The following is a 27,369-nucleotide window of genomic DNA, read 5'->3' on the forward strand; positions in this document are numbered from 1 at the left end:
GTCACAAAATCTAGCAGTAAGAAGCAAAAGTGCTCACAAGCAGTGTGTCTTGTAGAAGCCACAACCCAGGCATTATGGTGTTCAGCTCTGTGGAGCCCTGTGGGCCCTTTGCTCTGTCCTGCTCCCAGTACCTGGCTCACTCTTTGAGCCATCAGGAGCCCTGCATGTTGGTGTCCCACTCTGCATTACATGACCACAAGGGTTATTCTCAAACCTGACTCTACCAGCAACTCTTTCTGGCAGGGTTAAGGAATACCCTGGTGGGTAATTTCTGTGTAAGGTGTAGAACTCCCACAAGGCTCATTATTCTTGTAAAACCTGTCCTTCCCGTGTCAACCCCCCCCCCCCCCCCCCCCCCCCCCAAACACTTCCTGGAGCTTGGTTTCTCCTGCAGGAGGAGCCCAGAGTTCCCCATGCAGCTGCTTCCTGGGGAACTCCAGCTTCTGTTTTGGGGAGCACTTTCCAGAAGTAGAGATGTGAGCTTGAGCTCCAGATAGCATTGCATCTGCTGGGAACATCCAATTGTTCTGACATCTGAGGGAACCCCTTGGACAAGCTCAGCTGCAGCCTGCACCCACGGAAAGCATTCCCACACCAGCACAGACGTCTGGCACAGGCACTGCCCCACAGGTGACCCGCTGGGGCGATGGGCTCTGCCACTTTGGAGTTCCCCTAAACAAAGCTGTCTGTGTTTAACCTTCCCAGGCAGACTTGCAGATTAAGTTCGTGCATACCGGGAAAGCAGAGCATACAATTCGCTCCCCTGTTTGACATAATCATAGGCTGCCCCGCTGCCTGGAACAATTTAATGAATACCTTAGGACAGGTTTTGCTGTCAGATCACAATACTGCCTTTCACAAAAGCTCTTGCCACTGTTACCATCACTGTATCCAACACTGTGACAATGTGAAAGACCCCCCAGAGGTCTACGTAGTAGTGCACTGGTGTGACAAAAGTGTTTGTTCAACCTGCAGCAACTTGTGATGACCATGCAGAGGCATATCCTCTCCGATGTCCATTCTTTGGCCGTATTTTTAGGATAGAATCCTGGGGAAAGGCATTTCATTAGTTCCAAAACACTGAAGGTGCTCTGTGAGCCCCTGTACTCATATTTATACAGTGCTAAAGCTCTGCTGCTGCCATTGCACTCCTCTAATAAACCACAGCAGTCTCACAAGAGGTTGAAGCACAACCTTGGGAAAAAGGAAGAGAATGAGCAAAGGCAAACAGAAACACAGGAAGAATTGCGCTGTCATCAACCCAGACTGCCTCCAACAGCATAATTTTTCCTCAGAGCAATGTTTTGGGTTTCCAGTAAAGCCTGTGGGGAAGCATCTTGGAACTTGCCCTGGTTTTGGAGCTTTGTAAGGTGGCAGATCAAGACCTCAGAGATGTGTGGAAAGCAAGAGCTCAGAAAATACATTTGCATGAGACTTGAAGAAGGGTCCACAAGGGGCTGGCAGCAAAACCACACTCCCTGACACTCTGCTGTGACACATGTAAAAAGACACTGATCCTTGGGTCTGTATATGGAGAAATCCAGGGCTGAGCCCTTAGGCTGCAGGGATGTTGCAGGGAGTGTTTTGCAGAGCTGTGTGCACAGCTTGACTGGGAATTCCCCTTGGTGAGGAAACCCTTGAGCAGAGCCCAGTGCTGCCAGGGCTCCCAGGTGGGCTGCTGCTCTCCCCACCTCCATCCTGGGCAGTAGCCCTGCTCTCAGCATCAACAGGCACCATCAAAACCTTGAGAGACACCACAGGACCATGCTGAGTAGAGGTAGAAACCAAATCCTGCAGGGCACAAGTCCTGTTTGTAGACTCCTGCTCCTCTCCACATGTGTGCAGCTCAGATCTTCAGAGCCTGGGTGAATCTCCAGACTTACTAGGTTCAGTCACTTCAGCTGGCTTTAGCCACTCCTGCTGCTTCCTTTCAGCTACTGAAGCCTCCCAAGCAATAAAATGTTTTTGGCTTTTGTTTGTTTGTTTTTTTGTTTTGAGTGGGGTTTTTTTTGGGTAGGAATTATTTTGGTGTTTGGGGGATTTCATTTAACTGAATCAACACAGCATCACTCTTACATGTACTTCACTGGAGTGTGCATATTCCCAATACTCCATCCAGACTGACCAGGCTGAACCACTCCACAGCTTCATCTGACAGCTGAAACAGGACAGGGTCTGAATTGATTTCAAGCCTGGTTTTAGAGCATTTACCCTTCTGCTGATGCAACACACACTTTCAAAGATATCTCTACTGCCTTCATAAAAAATCTGAAACTTCTTCACCACTGAAAATCAACTTTTTAGAAGCATTCTGGACCTCACAAAGATATTCAAGTGGCAAGAATACTAAGATGCCTGTGTTAGAAAGGCTACACCAGCAATAGTAAATCACTGTACACTAAGTGATAGGATTACGCCCCTTTCTTGGTATTTGGAGATGGAAAGGTTTGTGTACAAGGGGAAGACATTTAAAGCAAACAGTGGCTATGAGGCATATGAAAGCTGAGAGAGCAAACCAAGTGAAAATAACCCAATTTTCTACTGATGTGTTCAATGAGTTATTGCAAGTAATTTTTTCCTTCTGCTATTTACGGGGTTTCCCTCTGCTAAATGCTACCATGGTCACTGTGGTGTAACATTAATTTGCTTATATAACCTCTGAGTTGCACATATAGACCGAGATGTTATTTCAGCAACATTACACTTGGGAAAGGTTTTCTAAAACCTGTACAGGAAAACTTCATGGAACAGTTAATTTTTTCTCTTAACACTAATGGGCCCTCATTCAGAGAAGGGCACAGTGATGTCCTACCATGAAGAGAGAGCTGCTCAGCCCTGCTGATGCTCTGCTTTGGACCCCCTGAATCTGCAATTAAGCTTCAGCCTTGCAATGCATCTAACTTCATCTTCCATCACTTCTCTTCATGCCATGCACCAGAAAAAGAAATGAACGGGCTTGATTTAATGTTGGATTTAATTAAGATAAACCTAAGGGGGCTCAACAGTGTACCGGAAAGTAGAACTCAGTATATTTTTACTGAACTTAGTCCTTAGAAAACAGGAATTTTTTTTCCCATAGCTTATTTTGTGTCTTAAAATGGGTAAAAGATCAGACTCCTCTGAGCATTTAGAGTAGCAATGTAACTTCTTTGTTGCTAAATGTATCATTTACAAAATACTACTTAAATTCAGAAAGGGCATTGAAACAGTGGCCATGAGCCGTCCAGAAATTTAACAGTGTCTCAGCCCATGACAACTTTTTTCTTCAGTATAAAGCAAAACAACATTTTATAGCAAGTCATGACTGAAGCTCTCCTCCATGAAGGATTTGTTGGTTGAAATTATTAACAAAAAACTAAAAGTACTCACAGATGTATTTGAGGCTTAACAGACTGGTAGATTCAAAGCCCTGGGGAACTTCACCAGTTCTGTGCAAGTGGGAAGAAAGAGCAAACATTTATCACAGCCCAGCAGAGTGTATTCTGACTTCAAGTTGTAATTAAAAAACAAAAACAACCCAAAACAAAAAAAACCCAAACAAAACAAAACAAAACAAAACAACAACCCCTTTTGTCCTTCTTGGTTATAGAGAGGAACAGCTATGAACAAAGATATTCTTCTGCTTTTGATACTGCATCAAAATACACATCTGATACACATCTCCATGTGCTTGCAAAGCTCAGCAGAGACCTTTGAGAAATTGTTCCATTTCACCATTAAGTTCATTATGGTGGAAATAAAAATTCAAATGGGTTAATGTTGTACCTTTTATATTTAACTTCCACACTTGGTATACTGGGCACTGAATAAACGGCACTCCCTACTTTGCAGGGGGTAAAAGTAAATTCACAGGCATTTCACCATCAGAGCTTCCTTTTATAGGAGTAGCATCAGCAAGATCTCAAAGTGTTTCTAAAGCATCTCCTTAAGGAGGAAAAAAGGACCAAGTAATAAGACAAGGGTATTTGTACAAGCAGAAATAAGCCAAATACAGTAAAATTTTAGTGTACAGAGTACTGTGACATACACAGTATAATGAATCTGCTCATAGACTTGGATTTTTGTTTGTTGCTTGTAGTGAAAATCTAACAGCATTATTGCATTCACATGCCACTGCCACAGTAGGTTTAGAGCTCCTGTAGCACTAGCACTCTTGCCAAACTCCCCTACGGCCTAATAGGAAACTTCTAAGAAATATTATTCCCTTAATAATTCCCTTTGAATACTGATGCAGAGCCAGCACAAAACTTCTTCCTTGCTGTAGCACTGTGGCAAAGTGCAGTGATCCAAATTAGCCAAAGTATCTTCATAAAACACCTGGCATGAAGCACGAATGTAACAGTAACAGCTCAGCACTTGTCTGGTTCTGGAAAGACAGCAGAGCTAGAAAACAGCTATTTCCCAAGGGCTGTTTTACTGCACTGCAAACTCACAGAGTCATAACAACCCATGCACACAACAACACTTTGGTCTCTTGAGTTGTTTTGAAGAGTTAGATTTCATTCCTTAATGGGGAAAATAGATCCTCTTATTTGATTATTCTACAGTATTTCTAGTTTTCTTGGATAGCACGCATGTGTGGTTTAGTGCTTAGTTTCTGCTGCCTTCAGCATCCTGCTGCACTCAAAGCAGAGGAGAAGCAGCATTAATTTATCTCAGAAATTATTATTCCTACACTCTTACCTCGAAAACAAGCTCAACATTGATCTTGGGGACTTAATGTACAAGTATTATCAGTTAGAGCACCATAGCTATGTCCTAGTAATTTCTCACCTGCCTCCTCTTCTGCTTGGAGAACTGCACAAAGGCCACTCTTCCCCTCCAAACTACAAGTGGGAGCAGAGAGCCCTCACCAGGAAAAGCTGGCTTATTTCTGCCCTCCCTGAAGCCTGTGTGAGGATTCCAAATGCCTAGAAAAGAGGGGGGACAGAAACTCCTCTGCTTACTGTTACAAACCTCCAGGCAGAAGGTTTCCTCAAAATACCTTTGCAATGAAGAGCAATGGCAGGGAGATAAAAAATAAAATAAAATGACAATACCCAGAGAGCAGAGTCCCACCTCCAGACACAAACACATCCAGCTCTCTCTTTGAGCTGCAACAAGCCAGAGCCCTCACTAGAATTAACGTGTGAACCTTTATCCTGCAAAGAAAACCTGAAAAGTTTCTCAGTGAGCAAGAGAGGTGGACTGGGGATAACCTCTCGTGGTGCACCTGACCCTCTAGTTCCACCTGATGTTCAGATGCTTTTTCTTCACAAGCACAGACAGCAGCTCCTATGGCTTTAAGATTACTTTTCTTGACCCTCTGGGTGCTCAAAACCAGAGCAAGCACAGAAGTGGCACGTGTGAGAGTTACAAAGAAATCCTGAACCCCACTTCCATGGGCTGGACTCGAACCTTGCAAGACTGCATTTTATAATGATCTTTCTTTACACATTCACAGCTTTTCTATATTTATAGTTTTGTCAAAATTATTATAAAACATTTATTGACAGTAGTAATGAACAGAACAAATTTCTGTAAACAGAAATTAAAGCGGAAAATGGCTTTAAGTCATTTTTGACCAGCCAGCTGTACAAAAGCTTAAGCAAAGCAGCAGTCAGGGAGGCTGGGTGTGGAAGAATCCACACGGAGTTCAGGAGATGTCATGCCTTATTAGATCACCAAAATAAGCTGTTATTGTCTTCAGTTTGTTATTGAGAAAATTTTGCTCTATTTCAACTTTCCCTCCTGGCCCTGCTAAGGAAGCCACCTGAAAAACAAAGAACAAAAAGTAAACCAATCAATGCACAGGAAAAGAGGCAAAATCCCCAAACCTTCTAATGCACAAACAATAAGAAAAAAATATCTCTGCTCTGTTAACACTGGAGGAAAACGTTCCTTGGCAGCTAATGCTTCTGATCCTCTTTTTATATCTTCTTTTACTCACAGAAGCCGTTTGTGGTTTGTGACTGAAAAACCCTCCTCACCCAAATGAGGAAAACATGAGGATTTCAGAAACAAAGAGAAATACTCAGAACTTGACATGCTGTGCTGAGAGGCAAGAGATGCTAAACTCTGGTTTGCAGGGTACTTGGCATTTGAGACACCCAGGTGTAGCAAAAAGCAAGCTGTAAGCTGTGCTTGAAAGATGTCACATCCCAAATTTTGGCGGAAGATTAAACCAATTTTAGTAATTAGAATTAGGAAGCTTAAAGGTTGCAGTGAAGAGTGGCAGCGTGGAGCGGAACTACCCAAACAAAACCAAGCTGCAAACATGCAGAGAAACTCACAAAAAAAAAGGTCACAGTTAATTGTTGGTGCTATTGCAACCAAAAAAAAAAGCTGTTGTATGCACTGGAGTTACAGGCAGTGCTGAGGGCAAGGCTGGGGCAGCAGTGACTCTGCGGGCTGGGGGAGCCTGTCAGGCAGCACTGGTCCCAGCTTTGTGTTTATGATCACCAGAGTGAGACTTTCACCATTCATGCCCCACTGGACTGAGCCCGGTGCACACCTTTAACGCTTAATGGTTACAGACAGACAACATTTCACAGTGGACTTTGCATTTTGGACTGGAGCATGCAATACTGTCCCCTCTCCTGTTCCTACTCAGGATGCCTCTGAGGGATAACAGCTTACAGGCCATCAATTTCTCATCAGGAGAGACTGCACAGTCAGAAGGACAAACACCAAAACTGAACATTGTCTGTTTTTTCCCCACCACTTGGGACCCTGAGGACCTGCCCTGGGCAGGGGGGGGGTCCATGCTCCACAGCCAGTTCTGCTCTGTGCTGCCATTCTCCCAGGCTGCAGCAGGAAAATAGTTTCTATAGTTCCCCATGCAGGGGAACTTCCCAGGCAGACATAAAGTTATCAGGGTCTACAAGCCTGCAGTAGATTTTAACTGATCTTTAAGCCAAGATGACGTTAGCAGCTGAAACTTTAGGTTCAGGTTGTGTTATTAACACTTCTAAAGCCTCTTGAGACTTGACTCTATCATGCAGGTTTAAATATAACATGCTGAACTTCCTCTATTTTATTGCGAGTAAAAAATCAGCCTACTATCAAGAGAAAAGAACAGATTAATTTAAATTACACTTTGAACCTTTATTAACTTGTCCAGAAAACTGCCACACTTATCTAAATCAAGCATTTACTTTTCTGTTTTGATTTTCTCCCTTTTAATTTTTTTGTTTTTGCAGACAAAAAAGTGTGAGCACTTTCTTCATCCTTTAACTTCTGGTGATAGGAAAAAACGCTCCGAGTTCTTGTAAGAGAGGAACCTGCCACTTAAGTAAAAAAACAGAGGCTGGCTGACTTATAAATAGCACAAGAATCTGAAACTGGCAAGTGATCAGGTATGCTAATTTTACGACTTATCTGTTCTTACTTGAAATCCACAAAGCATTGTGGGGTGATCCAAAGCTTTTCTAGGAAGATGTTAACTTTTAATTTTTTACAAACAGAAGCTGGAATATCCCTTCCGAAACGCATTAAGAGGCTTTGCACTTTATAGCTGATATCACTTAAGTATTCTAAAATATTAATTGGATTAGTCAACTTAATATAAGAATACTGAAATTAGTGTCTTGGGGATATGCACTCCTGCTTTCTGGACACGGTTTGTGTCACTAGCATATCTAAGTATGACTAATGCATTGATATTAAACACTAGTGTTTACTAAACATTTCTCTTAGAAGACCAAGTAAAACAAGATGCCCCTACACTGACTGGTGGTGTCCACCAAGGGACAGCTGAAAATTTACATATGCTGTGTCTGGTCTCCAAGTGTTAAATCCAGGATAACTACGATTTGTTTCAAACAACAAACTAAAGGTATTTAATAAACCCAAAGGTGAAAAAAAATGTAAATAAACACATGGGAATAAACCCTGCTGTGACAGATCTGGTACTGTAAGCTTTTTAACCCACCAGATATTCAGAGGAGAGAAATGCAAATCCTCTGTGACAATGCTTAGCTGCAGATTGCTGGAGGTTACAAGTTTAATTACATAGGAGCTGCCAAGTTTTCCTCGGCAGGGTTCAGTCAAGCCTGACAAGTGTAGTGAGGGAGGGCTGCCACACACCAAGCTTCAGAAGGGTGCTGGCCTGGCAGAGGGACACCCTCTAAAAATAACAGCAGATTGAGGAACGATGCTTTGAGAAAAACAAAGGTGCTCAGCTATTTTTAGAGATACTGACAAACATGTCCTGTTTTTGCAGTGCACTACAACGGCGAATACAGAAAGGCTTCTTAATTTCTTTTAAAAACTTGATTAGTTCAAATTTTCTTTGTTTTGAACTTTCCTGTGTACATTCAACGATTCCCTGCTGGCAATTCTCCTTACCCTGGTGTATTCTTTAGCCCAAACCCACATTACTTGGGTGGACAGATATTGCCTCCTTTGCTGTGCTGCTGTCCCTAGGCCTAGATAAAGGTTGTAGCTTCAGTTAACACCTGCCTGCATCCTTCTCACCTCCATCCTTCTGTTCAGTGACTACCACTAAAAGGAGTCCATAGCTATGGCCACAGCCACAACACATCAAAAAGTAGCCAATAGGTTCGAAAAGGAGACATCAGAAAAGATGTAAATATGAAAGGGGAAACAAACATAGCAGATTACTTCAGGAGCACAAGTTGCTTGAGGTGTAAACTTCTTACATTCTTCAGGTGTACGTTTGAACTTGAAGGTTTTCCTACTGGTCTTTGGGGGTTTTTTACATTTTTTTAATCATACTGAAACTCTTTTAGTAAAGTAACTTCTTATCTGTTCCAGCCACCAACTAACATAACCATGAACAAAAAACTTTTCATATTTTTTCTCCACTACTAGAAACTTTTCTGAGGTATGAGAAATACAAGCTTTTTGACTTGATTGGCAGTCAAACAAGGACACTGTGAATCATTTAATTTTATAGAATACTACTAAAATGAAGAATCCCCTCCCCTTGCATCTAACCTAAAAGCTAAGGGGAACAAAACCCAACCCACTTGAAAAAGAAGGCAATGGTATTCTTCACACTAAACATAATAAAATAAAATGCTCTCAGGCAGCATTTTTGAAAATGTACAGGTATGCATGTGAATTACGACACCATCACAGTGGTGCTGTCACCCTTTCATAGGTCAGACATTTATTTATTTTTTTCTTACTTCGCACAGGCAAACTACAATTCAGTCTGCAAGCACAATGAGCTTTAGGAAGACTGAAGTCCAGAAGTATCTCTCTGGCTTCGTGTATGCTGTGGGTAACTTTTGGCTTTCTCTTTTATCGAAGACAGAGAACACATGTGAGTTTAGAAGAGGGCTGCTTAAAAGCTGTTATTAACACAACAGTCACAGCTAAAGTGTATGCAATTATATTCACTTAAAAATTATCAGCCTGCAAAATACATCAACCCACAGTCTTTTACCTGCCAACTCCCCTAAGACCCAAGCATCTTAAAAATACTATCAAATCAAGCTCTGTTCATTTCCTGGCCTCTCACTCCCTCCTTTGCTCATTGTTCTATTTACTCCTAAATAAAGATGACTCTGCTTGGCAAGTCCTATTTGGCTAGGTCTCCATTTTAAAATCAAAGCTAAAAGAGAGAATTCAAATAAATAAATGGGTTTTACACATCTTTACACTACCTTCATTGAGCAGTCATTTTTAACAACTGGACCTTCACAAACAGAAAACTGCAATACCACTGCCATCCAGGAAATAATATTGCAGACAGTACAAGCCCTCTGTGTCTATTCCCCAATCTTCTCAAAATGATTGATGCAGATGAGGTGGGAACAAAGACAAGAAAAAAGCAAAGTACCAGCATAACGTGAATGTTTTGTCGGACTATCAAGGTTCAGAACACTGCTTAATTCTAGGCTCATAGAACCACTCTCCACTAGACAAGAAACAAAAAGCCATTCCTGTATTGTGGCAGTACTTGAAATATAAGCCATGTATGAGACACCAGTATTTAAGACAGCAAAAGCTCCAACAACGGAACAATTTAACAAAATGAGACATAGTTACCACAAACAACAGTATGCCTGCCTTCAAAGAATGGTGACATTTTAAACAATCACTAAGGCACAATCCAGTATGTGAGCTGCTAACACAGCAGGGTAAGTAATAAACTCCCAATACTTCATTACTCCATCTCCCAAACCTGCCTAGGCTGATAAAGATGCTGATGTGATTATCTGTCTCACAACAGACCAGGTCACCAACATATCAGGCTCACCAGTTTATTGGGGGGAGCCATCATGCATCCTGACAACATTCTGATCACCCATGAGAGACCAACAGTAACTGAGTACAACTTCTACAATGGGATGAAAAGAACAGATCCCACCATTAGCAAGAAGGTCCTACAGCAACAAATTGCAGGTTCCTCCTTCTTTGCTGCAAATATTAACATGCAGAAGTATTATCTGGTACAGAAAAGAGTCTACGAAAGAGATTGGACTACCAGGGATAACTCCATTTCCCAGAGGTGAGTACACACTCCTCTACACTAAATAAACAATTCATAAATTACACTTATCCACTATATAACAGGCAGCAATAAACATACATATTTTTCCACGTATGTGCACACACATAATGATTATTCTTCATTATTCCTAGCTAGAAAGAATATTGTTAAAGACCAATTCAACCTAAAAACAGACGTGCATACATTAGAAATAATCTCACATGTTTGTAAACAAGGAGATTTGATGTAATTCAGGGAAATGCTTTTAAATTTCTTGTAAAGGAACCGACCATCTTGCACTGGTTCGCTGCTCCCTCTTGAGGCAGAACTACAAAAGTTCACTTCTCTTCAACCTAAATAAACACTGTTGATTATTTTAAGGGAATTCAAAGAATCCCATTTCTCTCTACAAGACCAACTCTAAACAGAAGTGGCCGTGCCTGCAGAAGTAGTAAGTGCTGTTCTTGCAATAAAATCATGTGGAACAAGGCTGGATATCTTGTCCACCACTAAGGCAACGAACAGCAAGTCCTCTGACACAGCTAGGTCAAGGTCAGCTACCACCCTGCTTTCACTTCAGCAGCAGGATTCCAATATCCCTATTTTATGTTTGCTATCTAACAGTGATCTGATAGCTATCTTCCATAAAAATTATATATTTTCCACTAAAATTATATATTTTCCACCTTAACTAATGGTTCAACAGTATTTTTACTGCAAGGTTGTTTCTAACTGCTGGGCTTTTTTTTTTATATTTTATTTTTAATTTTTTTTTTTTTTTTTAAATTTTGCTGGAGATTCACAGCCGTGGAAGTGTAGTGGCAGTAAATCCAGAAACTTCATTCTTAAATACAGCCAGAGATTTTGCTAGTCAAACCCGTAACAGTCTTCTGTGGACCAGAGTATTCACCAAGGTCAGGTTTGGAACAGTCATGTTTGACACACCTTGGTCCACACAGGATGAAGACACTTCTTCAAACAGTGGACTTGATTAAATTCCCTTTCCCCCTCTCAGATCATCAATCTTGTTTGTTTGTTAATTAGTTAGTTTTGGGGGTTTTTTTGCTTTTTTTTTTGTTCTTATACTGCCACTATTTCTAAAGAAAGGCATAAGGATCTGATTTCTCTTCCTGAGAGTAGCCCATAGCCTGGAACACTGAACTGACCTGAACTCAGGACCTCAGCCATGAACTTTTAACAACTGAACCACGGTTTTGAGCAACAGTTGTTACTGTGCAGCCATCTGTGTTAAGCCAAACCCGTGGATGTCATCAACATCATCCAGAGCCAACTGCACCAAAATGTAAAGGTGCCAGGACACCCAGCCCAATCACCCAGAAGGGCTCAGCTCTTCTGTAGGGAAAGATGAAGGCCTGTGGGGAGTACTCCTGGATGCTTTTGTGGAAACACAAGTGAAATGTAGATGTCTTTGGCCATTTAGAAATCCAGTAAAAAGTGTTCATGAGTAGAGGAGAAAACTCTCTAAGGTCACTCTTCACCACGGGAATGAAATATTTGATAAAATGCAGTGGTAAGACGTAATTAGAGAAACTCTACCTAAAATTAAGGTCCCTGTTTGAAGATTCACAAGCCACTTTGACATTTCACCAGCCTGAAATGCAAAAAGGAATTGAATGATCACCTGCCAAAGCAATGGTGCTGTGCACAGCATGGGCTTAGAGTCTGCTAATACTCAGGCCATGCGAATTTCAGCCTTTTTCTCAAGCCAGCTGCTTGCCACCAACAATTCCACAAGCCACCATATGGCTTGATGTCCTGCCTGCTCTAAATCAGGCACAGTTTTTGGAAAAGCAGGAAAAGTCCTGTGGTATCTTGCAGGTGAGAACTGCTCCCTTCTTTGCAAAAAGCTACAAGACATAAATAACAGAAAATACACAGAGGAAACTAAACCAGACACTCAAGGGAATTGTTAGTCATGTAACTGCTTGAAAAAAACCCTTCTACCAAAAATACTTAATACAGAAAACCCCACACCAGTGCCACAGATTCTGTGTTTATACAAATCACTTCAATGCAACCAGCCTCTATGGAACCACACACCTGTGTGGACACCAACAGTACCACCAGGATATTTGTGTCTAATCTACTCATCAGTGAGGGCAGTGACAGCAGGCTGAAATTTCCTGCCACTCCTTCTTAAACTGACAGCCACGAAAGCCTGGGGCTCACCAACTTATCAGATAGTGAGAGCTGCTTAAAAAATATTGGGGTCAGGTATTTTTATAATGACGTGTAGGCCTTGCAATTGGCTTTGACACTTCTACAAGAAACGCCATTCTGTTGTTTTAAGAAAAAACTGTCAAAACCATGGAAACAATCTTACAGTCCCATTTCTAAATATATCAAAAGTACTGCTAACACTTAACACTTAACTGTTAGTTAACTAAACACTAACACATTAACTAAGAAATCACTTAACACAAGGGTCAACTTTAAAAACCCCAAATACCCCACGTTCAGCTGAACAGACTTAAAAGTTTTATGTATGTGCTTATAATATTTGTTTTAAGTGAGCTGAGCATTTTATTCACTACAAAGACCTCATCCAGTAACACACCTGGTTAATATCAGCATTCCGAGGCAGAAAATACACAATATTGTTAGTGATCTTCTTGGAGAGCCTGAAAATTTCAAATGTAGAAGCCAGTAAAGGAAAAAACAAGACTGGGGAAGGAAAAGTTTCTTTGCATTAATTCATTTTGAAAGTATGTCTCAATTTCAGCTATTATGCAATTAATTGTAGTTAATTCTTTTGAGTGTGTGAGTAGGATTCTTCTCTGTAATGCAGAAACTCTATTTCACCATTAGTGCCCTAAAGGTAGAAAAAACCCTAACACTCACTTTTTATGAAAATTTAACTAAATACAGAGAAGTATTTGAGAAATTTGAATGTAGTTTGTAGCTAGTATATTTGGTCTACATTTCTTTTTCAATTCATTTTGTGGAATCTCTCACACATGCATACAAAGATTTTCTTACTCATACAAATATGGCTACATTTTATCAAAAAAAGGGAATAAATTAAGATTACTCTGTGACAAAAGAAACCCCACACTTCATATAAAATGAAACTATTATGTTAATACCTTCCCAAATGAATGAGTGCTCAGTATCATTGTTAATAAGCTAGTATGAAATTCTATAAATTAATTAAAAGAGTTAATATTTTGCTTGCACTTTTCTGTGATTTCCCAAGTCACAAGCAGGCGCTATGACTGAGAACAGTTTTATTAAGATATTTTAAGTACGATATTCCCCTTATGAATAAATTAAAAAGTGGAATTAATGACAAGGTCATAGCTCACACAACTAGTTATTTTTTATACATATATATATATACACACACATATACGCCACACGGCTATTTGATTACTTTGGGATATTTTAATAAAATAATTTAAAGAAGTAAAAACTGTTGAATGAATGTTTCTAGTTGCAAGCTACTCAATTCACTGACAGATTTTTTGCTTTCAGGATAACCTCATCACTGTTGTTTTTGGTAATAAAAAAAAATCTAGATTTAGGTGGGGAAGAGGACTAAACAAATGGTTTGCATCTGGAATTCCAGCTGCTGACCACATCATCCACAGTAAGCCAACAGGGGAGGGGAGGGGAGAGGACGGGAGGGGAGGGGAGGAGCCCACCATAAGGTGTAACTTGTAAAGGATATCCATCTGGGCAGATCATAGTTTGGATGTCGAAGATCTCGGCCGTGGCGTAGTCAGGCCCGCCCCAGGGTGGGCTGAGGAAGACAACGTCGGCGCGCAGGCCGGCCGCCAGCGCCATGAAGTCCCCGCACAGGAAGTCGATGTGCTCAGCCACGCCGTACACCTCGGCGTTGTGCCGTGCCAGCCGCAGCTTCTCGGGGTCGATGTCGATGGCGATCACTGCCCACGAGAGATGGCGAATGCAGGGATTAACAGGAATGCCACATGAGCATGGGCAGGTTACCACGGTGCTGCTGTGACAACCCCGCACCTCAGCTCAAGGACTGGACATGGCACTGTCTGCCTAAGAGAGGAAGTCCTTCTTGCCTCAGGTTTGGCGGGACAACCTCAAGGATGTCCATTAGAAACTGACTCTTCTCCTTTGTTTAAGAGAAACATTTATCTGTGACTAGCCACATAGTTTTGAAAATTGAATTTAAAAAGCCCCAACCAACACAGCCCAAGAGAGATGGATGACACATGAATAGTACATAATAACAGAAATTAAAATTTAGCCAGGAAATATAAAAAGCCAAGTGAGATGTATAAATTGGATCACAGCCTACCAAATTTAGCGCAGTACAAACTATCATTTATCTTGCTCAAACATTAGTAAGAAGAGTCAAATGAACTGATATGAGTATCTAGCAGGAAATGTTTTTACAGGAAGTACTCTCAATATTCCACTACCATTTCATCAGCAGGCATTAGATTAACATGAAGCTATCAAGACTTTTTCTGTACTTGGTTCTGCAGAATCTGCAGGTGATTCCATTCAAGTGCTTTAAGTAGTATTCACATGGAACCTGTTTTTGAGTACACAGACTTCAAGTAACAACTGTGAAAAGAAGCAGCTTTGACGGAAGTCCACTATTACCAGTGATCTCCAGAGTATATGATGGATCAGATATTATGCCACACAAAAATAGCGCAGATTAGTACAACACAAATCCAACTCTGACTTAAAATAGAAAAGCAGTTTTATTGGTCCTTTTTGAAAACAGAGAGGTCACATTGTGAGTCAGATGAAGTAAAACAGCTGCTGTTGCTACAGAAGCACCGAGAAAGAAAATAAATCAACAAAACAGAGCACATACCCAAATAGTGTCCGGAGAAAGATTGAAGAAACAAAACTAATGCACTGCATACAACCTGTATAACACGTACTTACCTCTTTTTGAGGTCAATGCAAACTGAATAGCGTTTCCTCCGACCCCGCAGAATGCATCCACTATGATGTCGCAGTTGAACGACTGACTGACACGGATGGCAATATGCTCAGCTATTTTCTCAGGAGTAACAGAAAACCAGCCCTCTGCAAAGAAAGGGGAAGAAATGTATTTTCACCTCTTGTTTCAAGGTCATCTAATTTAAAAACAACCAACCAAGCCCCATATAAAACTGAAGGTTTAGCGTTAATCCCAAGAATTTTGGCTTAGTGCATTCCGCCAGGAAATACCAGCTTTGATGTCGATAAATTCTGCTCAAGTCCAGAGATTTACTAAGTAAACAAAGTCTCACTAAAGCAAACTGATATGCCTCGATCTCAGTACATATTTTGTTGACCTTGGTGCTGAGGATTCTGGTTCATCAAGGAGAAGTCCATGGGCACAGCTATGAAATATTTTATACATCAAGATTAAGCTCTGTAGCAAATAAAACCAGAAATATATTCTGTCTTATCCAACATTTTATTTTCTTCACCACGATGTCTGGTCTGCCAATTAATCCACAAGTTTATGAGGGAAAGTATTAGATATGGAAGGCTTACAAACCCAACCAAAAAAAAAAAAGTCTGGTAATCCTAATTCCTCTTTTACCTATAAATTTATGATGGTTTGCAAGTAAACACGGAAAAAAAAATCACTTTGCAAGTGAATGCTGCAAGTCAGAACAAAACAGAATGAAACTAGATCCATCAGCATCCTTGGAAGTTTCATGAAATTATTTTATAAAATACAGAAATAGAAAAATATCAATGAGTTTCTGAACAAGTCCTGGCAAAGAATAATTTTGGTCGAGCAAGATCTTCAGCAAATATAAGGACTAATGCAGACAGGGAGGTCCCACACTAAAAGCACTTCTGAAGTCCAAGACTTCTATTCACTGTCTGCTGGGAGGGGAAGAAATTTATCCATGGGTGCAAACACACACTCAGCAGTGTCCCTCCTTTAAGAAAATTAGTAATAAACTGCAAGAAGGACCACAGATTTTAATACATCCTTGGATATACCACCAAACTAGCACACTTAGTACTGAACATACCTCTGTCTAGTTTAATTCCTTCATCAAACCGAGAAAAGAGCCGGTAGCGCTGTGCCCAGTACTTGATGAGCTCTGGATCAGCAGCAATCTCAGGAGGTATAGTTCTCAGTGCATTTTTATTCCTCCTTCTTCTTTTCGTGTCCTTCTTCTTCATAGTAATTTTTTCATCTACAGCTGGAAGACACTGCAAAGGTTAACAGTCACTGTTCTTGTAGGCTAGGAAATGTAATTGGTAGGTGAGTGTTAAGGTTTAAAAACACTCCTAAATGTTCTTTATTGTTTGCCAGATTATAAAGATTAGAGGCTTTAAATTAAAAAATAGCACCCTGTATTTCAAGGGATTAGCCACAGTCCTAAAAATTGTCACTGTTCACCCATTATTTAAGAGTCTTAATCTTCATCTGGAGACAATAAACTCTATGTAATGAGCAAACAAGTGGATCAGAGACCAATTTAATGCCCGTTTATCAGTTAAGAATAAAACCCAATCTAGACAACAGTTTTACAGTAGGGATCTAACATAATCAAACTACTGTAGGAAGGATTAAATTTGTGCATTTGAACCCAAAATTTGATGGTCTGTGTAGCTACCTGATGTTTAATCATCCTCATCCTCGCAGAGGAAGAAAAAGACATGAATTGCAAACCTGTTAGACCATTTCAAGGATAAACAGTGACTGTTCATCTATAAAGAAATACTGTTACCATTAAAGACAAGACCTGGGATTCTGGCATTCCATAAATAAGCTAATTCCACTAGCTTAGCTCTGAATTGCTTTTGTTACCCCTTAGACCGAATGAGTCTCATTGAATCAACAAAATAAGTAGTGCATGACACAGTAACTTGAGAAGGCAGCATTAAGCCCACTGCCAACTCATTTCATCAGTTTGCTGGACACTGATTTACCTTGGCTGATGCCCTCTGTCTCCGGCTGGAGATAATCAGGAATATCCAGAGGGACAAGCTGCCGCCCACCGCCATGCTCGGGCCTCTCTGTCCCCTGCTCATCGCAGCCACTTGCAGCAGCATCCTGTGCCTCCCCCTCAAGCTGACTCCCTCCAGGCTCTGTGCAGGCTGCACTGGAAGAGTCCTGGATTTCAGCATCCAGTGTTGCACTCTGTGTGGCAGTAACACCTTCCTGACCCTCTGAGTCGTTGCTGCTCGCAGACAACACCTCTGCTTTACCCTCAAGGGCGGCTGTCTGGGACGTGTCTTCCTCCTCAGGTTTGCTAACCTGCTTCAGGAACATTTCCACCTGCAATTGCCAAGTATCACAGATGATCAGATGACAATCTGTTATCCAGAGAACAGCTTAAAAGCCTTACCGTTGAAAAGCACTTGCCACGGCAGGTACTCTCTACCACGTGTATTTTGAAAACAGTAAAATATCTAGACTCAAAACATTGAAGAAGTACTTAACCATGCCCCCTTTTAAAAATATTTGGAAACAAATTGTCTTCAGGAACTAGATGCCAGCTACCTCCAAAAGAGAAACAAAAAACCAACCAACCAACCAACAGAAAGAACAACAGGTAAATATAGTAAAGAATTCTCATGTAGAATCTAAATAGTCACACTTGCCACAGCCCAGGTGACCAAGTCTACTACTTCATGACTATCCTTCTGTAATCTGCATTCAGAGATGTACTCTGCCTCTGGAGGAAGAATTTTTTTAGCATAAACAGGTAAAGTTACCTTCACACATTAGTTGCCTCACCTTCAAGATGTACCAAATGGTGCAGGTGGTAAAGGGTTCTGCTGCACAGCAGAGAGCTCGACATAAGCTCCTAACCAACGCACAGACACCACTCCAAACTCCACAAAGGCACATGCAGATGCTCCCTTTTACATTATTGTTGCTCTGAGTAGCTCTAGACCTGGAGCAGTTCCTTACCTGAAAGTCTGAGGAAATGTATAACTTTTTTTTCCTTTACATAATTAAAGTTGCCATCAAACTATACTGGCCCAAGGCACAAAATCAAAAATGAATCAGAAATTATAGCAGTGTGACTGGAGTTCAATAAAACATGTATGGCCGCCACCACCAGAAAACAATGCTTTGCACTTGGGTTTTAGGAATACGCAGCATCCCAGAAGAAGGTATGAAGAATGAAATAACATTAAAATCTGCCCCCTCAGATTTTCAAAAAGACTTAACTAAGTAAAATCTCCAGTGAACAAGTGTTTCTACTTCTTAGCAATTCGTGAGTCAAAAAAAAAAAAAGGCATGAAGTTACAGATGAAAATAAATGCAGGTAGAGGTATAAGCAAAACCCTTTCAAAGTTAGTAAAAACATGAAGTTAAATGAAATACCCTAATCTACACAAAGATCTTCTGTAATTGTTGAAATGCCAGCACTAACTACTGGCCTCACATCCAATTTACAATCGAAGATACTTTTAGTAACAACAGAAACCTACACACACCTGTAAAGCTATGTGCACCCAAATGTCAGGAATGACTTTCACATAACTTGGCCATTTAAATTTACATTCCTCTTGACAGGGTCCACCAATGCCTTTCCATAGCCACCCTAATCTAAATACTCTTACATTGGTGGAAGGCAGGGAGGAGGGGGAGAAAACAAGAAAAAAAAAATAGGAGCAGTGGACTGACATTTAAAAATGCCACCTACTCTGGGCAATTGATGTTTTTTCATTTTCATAATACAGATAAATCTATTAATTATAACAGTGTTAACAACTAAACATACCTTCTTCAAAGTTTTGCTTTTTTTGCATTTCATTTCAGATTCCTCTGTAAAGAAGATGTGCGTGTTTTTGCTCTTCCTTGGTTTACGCATATCCAAGAATTTGGACTTGAGTTTTGCTTTTTTCTCCAAGTACTGCACACTCCGGTGGGTGAAATCTGGAATTCCACCATACCTGAAAACAGAGAGATAGACAGATAGATAAATAGATAAATAGATAGATATATACATACATACATACATACATAAGGACTTAGTGGTTAATTTCCAGTTTAGAAGCTTTAACATGAATGCTGATGTCTAAAAAAAAGGATTTAGACTTAAGTATTTTTCTTACTGCTCCATTTAAAATACGTCACTGGGTGTAGCTGCAAAACAACGTATCTTCACAAACATGTTAAAAACTTTTATTCGAAAATGTTTAACCTGATTAGTTTTAGATTTTTTCCCTAATAGTTGTATAACTTTACATGAAAACAATTTCCCAGGCCAGCCTAACAATAGGAAATGAAAAAAATATCTTGATTAGCAGAATAAAGGATCTTTTTGGTGGCTGTCAAGAACCTCCAAAACAGCTACTTTTACCTTCTGGCAAATGCAACCCAAAAAAATTTAATGGGCCAACCTGTGGCAACACTTTGCTATTATGACAACATTTCAGTAGTATAAAGGAACTTTTCACTCCAATATGAAACAGTTAAAAATCATGATCTCAGCTCACAGGACTCCAAATGGAGAGGACCATTCATTGTCAGAGCCTTTAAGCTCTAATTCAAGTAGCTGACCAGCCATTAAACATTTTTACAACTGAAAGTACCTTACGTGTTACACTTCTTCAAATCACTTTTCTTTAATTATTCTCTTTAACTCTGCATCTCTCTCTCTAGTCCAATGATGACAGTTTTATTAAGAGCAGAGACTAACTCTGGGAATCAGCTTCAAAAGTTTAACAAAAAGGAAATGGAGATGAATGGTCAATTTCCATAATAACAAGAGAGCTGACTTGCTATGAAAAGCCCCACACTTCCTCATGATTAATTACTTTTGTCCTGTGCCACACTTGAAACCCAACACAGAGCAGGCTTCCTCGGGATCTTCCACTGGGTTTTCATCCACATCCAGCTCATGGCTAGGGAAAAACACAGATGAAAAAGTTACTTACTGTGAAGAAACCAATCATTTTACTATAGCTATATATATATATTAGCTATACCACTAAAAATCTTGCCAATTGAAAACATTTAAATATGGGTTGAAAACATTTAAATATGGGCTTCAAGTAAGCTCCTCCACACACTGCTGAAACCGAACCAAGCAAATAACACCACTCCATTCTTGTGCATCAGTTTTTGGGTTGGTTTGGTTTACCCAATTCTATGGACAAATGCCCTTCTACTGGGGTTATAATATTCCAGCTATTCTGAATGACCTCTTAAAATACTTAATGGCAAGCCCTACATGATGAAGACAGCGTTTGCTCACCCTATTTCCAAATTACCCTAATCATCTATCACAATCTATCTATACTATTATCTGTTACTAATGCTGCGGCAACAGCAAAATACTAGAAAAAAACCACAGCTACATGATTAGCAGGTAACAATTCCACCCACAGCTTCACATTTGAGTCTGCAAATTTATTAGAGAGGGAGAACCATCTCTCTGTCTTTGAGATTACATTTTTAGAGAAGAAAGAAAAAAAACTGCAACAAGGCAGGTATTGTCTATTTTATGACTGCTGTAGCTCCAAGCATTTTACTGGCAGCATTCAGTGCAGTTACACAAGATTATTTACTGCTGTTCTGGTATTGTCTATACTAATTAGACCTAAATAAGCAAGCTGCCCTATGCAATTTAACAATCTCCTACACTTCAGTGGCACAAGAAGAGTGACTTTCTACAGTCATCAAAGCAATACACTGTTTTCATAAAGCACTGGAAAAGAGGAAATATCCACTGCTTGTTGTGAGGCAAAGCAATAAGCAGTGATGGAAGACTACGTGGCTTTGTACTGACATTTTAACTCCTATCCTCAATCAAAGGTATAGTTAGTATAAATCAGAAGGCTCCTGGACCTGGACTTCATGAGAAAAAAGCTCATGTAAATTTCATGACTTGCCTTCTCTTGACTTTGACATGTCTGTATTCAGGAGGTTCTTCATCCTCATCTTCATCTTGGCCATGAAGCAGCAACTGCTTTTTTTCATTTGAATTCGAGCTACATGACTCCTGCACACCTAAAAAAAGATACATCTTTTTTTTCCTTCTGCATAAATCAACTCCTTATCTTCCTGTCCTCAAAGCACTCCTGCAGCTACAGCTGATTAGGGTGCCAAACACACATCTTTACCTGTCTTTGTTTGGGGGACAACATACTAATAAAGCTTCCAGTATTACAGTGTAGTGGTAACAACCCAGGACCAATCTCAAATTACCTCATATCTCCAAGAAAAATAAAATGCCTACAAGATACAAAATTTGAAACAGTTTCCTCCTTGTATGTAAAATGTTGTTTCCATCTCATTAGCTATGCAAAGATATTCACACAGATTTAATAAGAGGAGATTTAAACCCTTCTCTCATTTCTTTTTGGAAAGGAGATTTTCTCTTCACCTCTCCCATTCCAGCTCTACTGTAGGATAAAGATAAGACCACATTTGCTTCTTCCTCTCTTAGACAGTCACTAGCAGCAGACTCAAGTCTCAGCTGCAATATCAAAACTAAGAAAAAGAATTAAATATGCACTAACAGTGATCTCTCACCAATTTCTGTAGTGCATTTGAAGATTCATGAAGTACATGTTCTCTTAAAACCATTTCTGGCTAAAGAACACATTTAATTTACAAGTTAGAGATGAGAAATCATTCAAAGAAGCAGAGGAAAGAAAAAGAAATCAAGTATGTAATCATTCCACAAAATACCTAATTGACTTTTTAAAAATGGCATAATACAGATATACCCTTGTTTCTTACATAAAACCACCTAAAGAATTCTGATTATCAGCTTTATCTGATTTTGTACTACCTGACTGGTTAACACTTTTATATTCACAAGATGCTCTCCTTTTCCTGCTTCCTCCATCACAGGGCTCCTTCTGGCTTCCATTGTCAGTCGAACTCTGTTCATCAGGATCTTTGTGGGCTACTGTTAGAGCAGCACTGCTCTGCTCCACTTCCTCCACATTCAGATTTAAATTACAAATACCAGAGATTATTTCACTGTGGGGCTCAGCACTTGAAGGGAGTGTTTCCTCACTTCTGGTGTTAGAGGGAGACAGCTCCAAGCTCAGCACTTCACTGTGCTCAGGTCCTGGGCTAACCAAGCCCATTTCTCCCGAAAAACCAGTCTCCTGTGTAACTCCATTAATTTCCACCTTGTCCCCATGTGAGGTCTCAGTAGTCCATCCTTGACTGGTCCAGTACTGAAACTGCTCCCAGTAATACCAGTACAGTTCACTATAATGTTGCTCCCATTCTTCCTTAGTATCTGGACTATTCCAAGGCTCAGAGCCTGTGGTGCCCTCAGATGATGAGACCTCTTGGTGCTTTTCCAACCAACTTTGCCAAAGAAGGCCCTCTCCGTACTCACTCCAGTACTTCTCCCATTTTTCCTTAAGTTCACTGGGTAAAGCCTCACTTGCAAGGCTTTCTGAATTTTCACAGTTCCCTTCAACTACAGTCTGAGGTTTGCTGCTCATCTCACATTGCTCTGTAGCTAGGGCCAGCTCCCCAGAAATGGGAGCCTCGTCCTGGCATTTCCCGCAAGCTTCGTCCTGGCATTCCTGTCCCATTTTATCCTTGTGCTTTTGCTGCAACTCTTTTTTCTTCTTCTTTTTCTTTTTTGTAATCTTCACGTTATTTTTATTTCTGTAATTTTCTGTTGCCTAAAAGATAACGGAAAAGTTAGAAGTCTACAACATAAATAAAGTCTTGTCCTCTCTCCAATCACATTTCTGTTTCCATTGGAACCCTCCCTCTCAGTGCAACCCTGCTGTTAGCCTTCTCCCCAAAAAGGCTGCAGATTTTCTGGGTCCGATAGAACCCTGCTTCAGAACCTCATTTGACACTTCCTAGGAAGCTGTGAGGAAGAGCTGTAAGAGAAGTCTGTAGAAACACACATACACACAAAAGCAGAATGATAGACAGAAGTGGGACTGCTGATTTGTAAGTCATTAGTAGCTCAAAGATTCAGAAAGAGATTCATCAACAAGAAATGCTATAAAATCCTAAAGGGAAGTTGGTCAGGAATTGAATGGTGACAAGGCTGAGCTCAACAACAAAACAGTATCTTGGTAACATCAAGGATGTGTTTTTTGGGGCTGTGGTGGCTGACCCTTACTTTTACCTGGTATCTGCCTGACCAGCAAACACTGTTCAGTGTCTTATTAGGATAGCAAATATAAAGCTCAACCTCATAGAATGTTAAATCCTTGCTATCTTTGGATGCTGTACACAAAAAACCCAACATTTTGTACTCAAAAACTTTATAAATCCTAGAGCTGAATCTCTGTACATCTTGAAGAGAGTGACCAAAAAGAGGGGAGCAATATCTTTTCCATCCCATAATAATCTCCAAGTTGTCTAACAGAAATACAAGGAAACAACAACCCCTCACCCAAACAGGTGGCTGGCCCTTTCGTATATGCAATACAATCATTTCACTTGTTACAACAAACTCCGCTACTACAGTTATCTGCTGGAACAGAAGACAGAAACCTGTTCCTGAAAGGAGCTCTAAGGCAACTTGCTGGTTTCATCAATTACAGTTCTACTTGTTTCAGAGGGGCATCCTGTGATGACAAAACTCACATGGACAAAGGACTGCAAATGTATGCCCCACCAGCTGCAATCTTTAGTTTTGTTACAGTGACAAAAGCGTAAGGTGGACTATAAAGAAGTCAAAACTGAAGAACTGGCATTGATCTTTCACCCACATCCCTTATGTTAGTACACACAGTCCAAAGCACAATGCCTAGCAGTAATCTAATAAGAAAATGTATAATTTTCCTATTCAACTTATTTGCATGTTACTACGTAGCAACAAAAACTTTACATTTACTTGGGGCTTGAAGTTGGATTTCCTGTATGGTCTATTTACAAGTTATCAATTAAAATCACATACAAGTTTCTCCTATTTATTTACAAATTAATCAGGTTGGAATCATGCAGTGCTTAGCACAAAAGTACTGTCTCACTGTCAGGTTGGTCTGTATTCCATAAAGTGGACACTGCGAATATTGCACGGTCTTTTTCTCATCTGTGAAAACTTCAGGCCCCTTCTAAAGCCCAAATGCTCCCCATGGGAAGCAGAGAACCAAAGCCTCACTCCTGCCTTTTGGAACGGCCTGGCTTTATCAGCTGCAAGGAGGATTTGAAAAACTAGCTGTTTACATTACTATCAAAAGCTAAAACGCTAAAGCAGATAGTGTGAAAATACATGCTCAGACTGGAGTGTACTAGCTGTCCTGATGTGCAGCATCAGCTTTACCATAGCTGTTTAAAATCAGGTTTCTCTAGTCATGAGAGCAGTATAGACATGGAAGCATAAAGCACAGCCTTGACCCTGTTTAGTCCAGCTGGCAGGGGGGTTTTACAACCTGGACAGACCAAGGCGCTGTATGCTGTTACCAGGCTGCAATGCAGGCAGCTTAAAGGCAGCTCAGATACATTTCCACAAACTGCCATCTCAGAAATAACTGAGAGGAGGCACATCCCTAAGGTCTGGAAACACAACACAAACAGAATAAATAAAGCAAAAAAAAAAAGGATTTACCACAAAGTCCCTGTGGGCTGACTGCCCACCAAACTGAAGAGGCAATCCCATGCTCTTCATAAGCTCAGCTTCTGAGTCTAATTCAACTTCTTCCAGGTCCAGGGCATGATTAGTATCCACCTTTAATCTCACACTGGGACAACGGTTCTCCTCCTCAGACGCTTGTTCTTCCGCTGTAACAAGTTATATTCATGAATATAATCTGGTTCTGACACCTCAATGCCACAGCATAGCATACAAAAAATAGCAGAACTGCCTCTTATGATTTCCTTCTCATTTAAAAATCTTCTTCATAAACGGCTCAATTTCTGCTTAACTATCGGTAGGAATCAAAATGTAACTTCAACAGCCAAAGCACTGGACTGGGTCTGTCTGGAAAGGAGTTAAAATTCTCCACAGCAGCCTCTATGGCATTGTGTTTGGGATTTGTGGCTGAAACAGTGTGAATAGCACACAGATGTTTTGGCTGCTGCTGAGCAGTACTCACACAGCCTCATAACGTTCTCTTTGCCTGATTGTGCCTTCCACAGCAAGCCTGAACTTTAATCAAATTGTTAAGCAAAAACATATTTATATAAAATTACAAATACTATTGAGAAAATAGGAGCTGTATATGGATGGAAATTATGAAATCAAAAGCTTTTGGCTCAGCTGATAAAGAGAAAAAAGCTCATGTAAATTTTTCCTTGAAACAATCAAGTTTTTTGGTTTGTTGTTCAGGATATATTTACTGCCAAATTATCACATGAGACCTTTCCATTTTTAACTGATTATTCTCACCACAAATCACTCATTTGTACAAAAACAGTTTACAATCTTCTTCTTTCTCTCGTCTCACATATTGCCTCAATCTAATCTGTGCTATTAATTATCAGCTTCTATTTCTGCTCAGACTTCCTTTCAAATCAAGCTACTATGCTGCTAGATCTAACAACACAGCAATGATAAAAAGAGATACCAAAAGAATTATGTTCAGGTAGGCAACCATGAGGAATTCAGGAGATGGAGTAAGGGAATGGTGTTGAATTTGTTAGACTATACACCCTGATAGTTCCTAGATTACAACCATGCCAAGTGAGAGAAGTACTTTTCTGGTCCTCCTTATATGATTCATTGTATATATGTGAATCATAATTTTCCTCATCAGTGCTATTGTTTCTTCTCTACTTCTGGCTCAGCAGATTAACTAGCAACAGCTAATGTCCTAGGCTGGGGTAGACACAGCAGGAGACAAACATCTAAGATCCACAGACCCTCCATTATGCAATCAATTTTGAATTAAGTCGAAATTATGATTTAAGGTCAGGGATGTGTGATGTAATCTGTTCCATGCACCAGGTTTGACATGAACTTCTACACCAAGATTATGGTAAACTGAAAGCTATGTAAGTCCTAAGTTACTATTCACTTCTGTCCCCATAGCAAAAGTACTGAAACACAACACAGAAATAGGAACAATTTAAATAACCACACATAACTCACTTTAAGACCGCACATCACATTGCACAGTACATTGTATTACCTTACCTGTACTGTCATTGTCATCTTTGACATAAAATCCTTTTAATCCCAGTTTATATAATTTTCGATCTCTGTAAAAATAAAGACAGATACAGATGGAGAAAGCCACCATTGAAACAATTTTTTTTTTTTTTTTTACAGTAAAAACAATCATTCAGTGGAAAAAAACTCCCCAGGGATGCAATAAAATCCCCACCACGGGACGTTTCAAGATGATACTGGATGGGGCACTAGGCTTTTCTAGGCTCCGCTCCCATGAAAGGCTGGACCAAGCGACCTCTCCAGGTCCCTTCCCACGCGGGCTGCCCTGTGACTCCAGACACGCGAAACAAACAAAAAGAAACAACATCTGGAAAAGGCAACACTTTAATTAAAGCCTGACGGGAAAGCCCATAGGAGCGACGTTCAGGAAACGCCACATCTACGCAGTACACTCCGGAATTAAATTTTCTGGTGCTCCTCTGGTTGAGGAACCGGCTGCTCCCCTGCGGACGGGGAGCGCGAAGCGGGGGGAGGGCGCGCCGAGCCTCGGCTCAGGGAGGGCGCAGGCTCCGGCAGCGGGATCGGCGCCTGGAGGCTCCTCTCACTCTTCTCCGCTCCCCCCCACCAGTGATAAACATGATAAACATATCGGGGTGCTTTTGTGCACAGCCCCGCAAAACCCTGCTCCGCTGGCATCCCGTGGCCGCAGCAGCGCGGCCCTTCCCGCCCGCGCCCAGCGGGACGCTCCCCCGGCCGCGGGGACGAGGATCCGCGGGGCGCGCTCCGGCGCTACTCACTCGACGAAGGCGCGGGAGCAGAGGCAGAGGATGCCGCCGGCCGCCCCCGCCCGCAGCAGCAGCTCGGCCACCAGCCTGGGGCCCGGGTCCTCCACCATCGTTGCGGGAAGCTCCCCACGCCGGGCCCGGCCTCACCGCCTTCCGCCGG

The 27,369-nt window shown here is 40.9% G+C and overlaps 1 protein-coding gene across 1 annotated transcript; it reads right to left on the reverse strand.

Moving 5' to 3' along the window:
* Positions 1–5,471: 5,471 nt before the first annotated feature.
* TGS1 (trimethylguanosine synthase 1) lies at positions 5,472–27,369 on the reverse strand. The gene is made up of 13 exons (XM_066181200.1): positions 27,222–27,369; positions 26,449–26,513; positions 24,922–25,094; positions 22,174–23,032; positions 21,269–21,386; positions 20,192–20,278; positions 19,153–19,324; positions 17,345–17,693; positions 16,438–16,611; positions 15,344–15,487; positions 14,134–14,352; positions 13,023–13,099; positions 5,472–5,752 (listed from the first exon to the last, which is right to left on the reverse strand). The coding sequence occupies exons 1-13, from the start codon at positions 27,317–27,319 to the stop codon at positions 5,636–5,638; spliced, it is 2,652 nt and encodes an 883-aa protein (XP_066037297.1). The 5' UTR covers positions 27,320–27,369; the 3' UTR covers positions 5,472–5,635.

The sequence above is a fragment of the Chamaea fasciata genome, unplaced genomic scaffold, assembly GCF_029207755.1.
Source record: "Chamaea fasciata isolate MVZ Bird 193981 ecotype frontalis unplaced genomic scaffold, bChaFas1.0.hap1 SCAF_1, whole genome shotgun sequence".
NCBI lineage: Eukaryota > Metazoa > Chordata > Aves > Passeriformes > Sylviidae > Chamaea > Chamaea fasciata.

Excerpts from the sequence above, each read along its gene's own strand:
- TGS1 (XM_066181200.1), bottom strand. The coding sequence starts at position 27,319 with ATGGTGGAGGACCCGGGCCCCAGGCTGGTGGCCGAGCTGCTGCTGCGG. Across the intron at positions 20,279-21,268 it reads CATGTCAAAGTCAAGAGAAG|CCATGAGCTGGATGTGGATG; the intron begins GCAAGTCATGAA and ends GTTTTTCCCTAG. Across the intron at positions 13,100-14,133 it reads TATGATCTGCCCAGATGGAT|TTGAAATTTTCAGGCTCTCC; the intron begins ATCCTTTACAAG and ends TGGCTTCTACAT.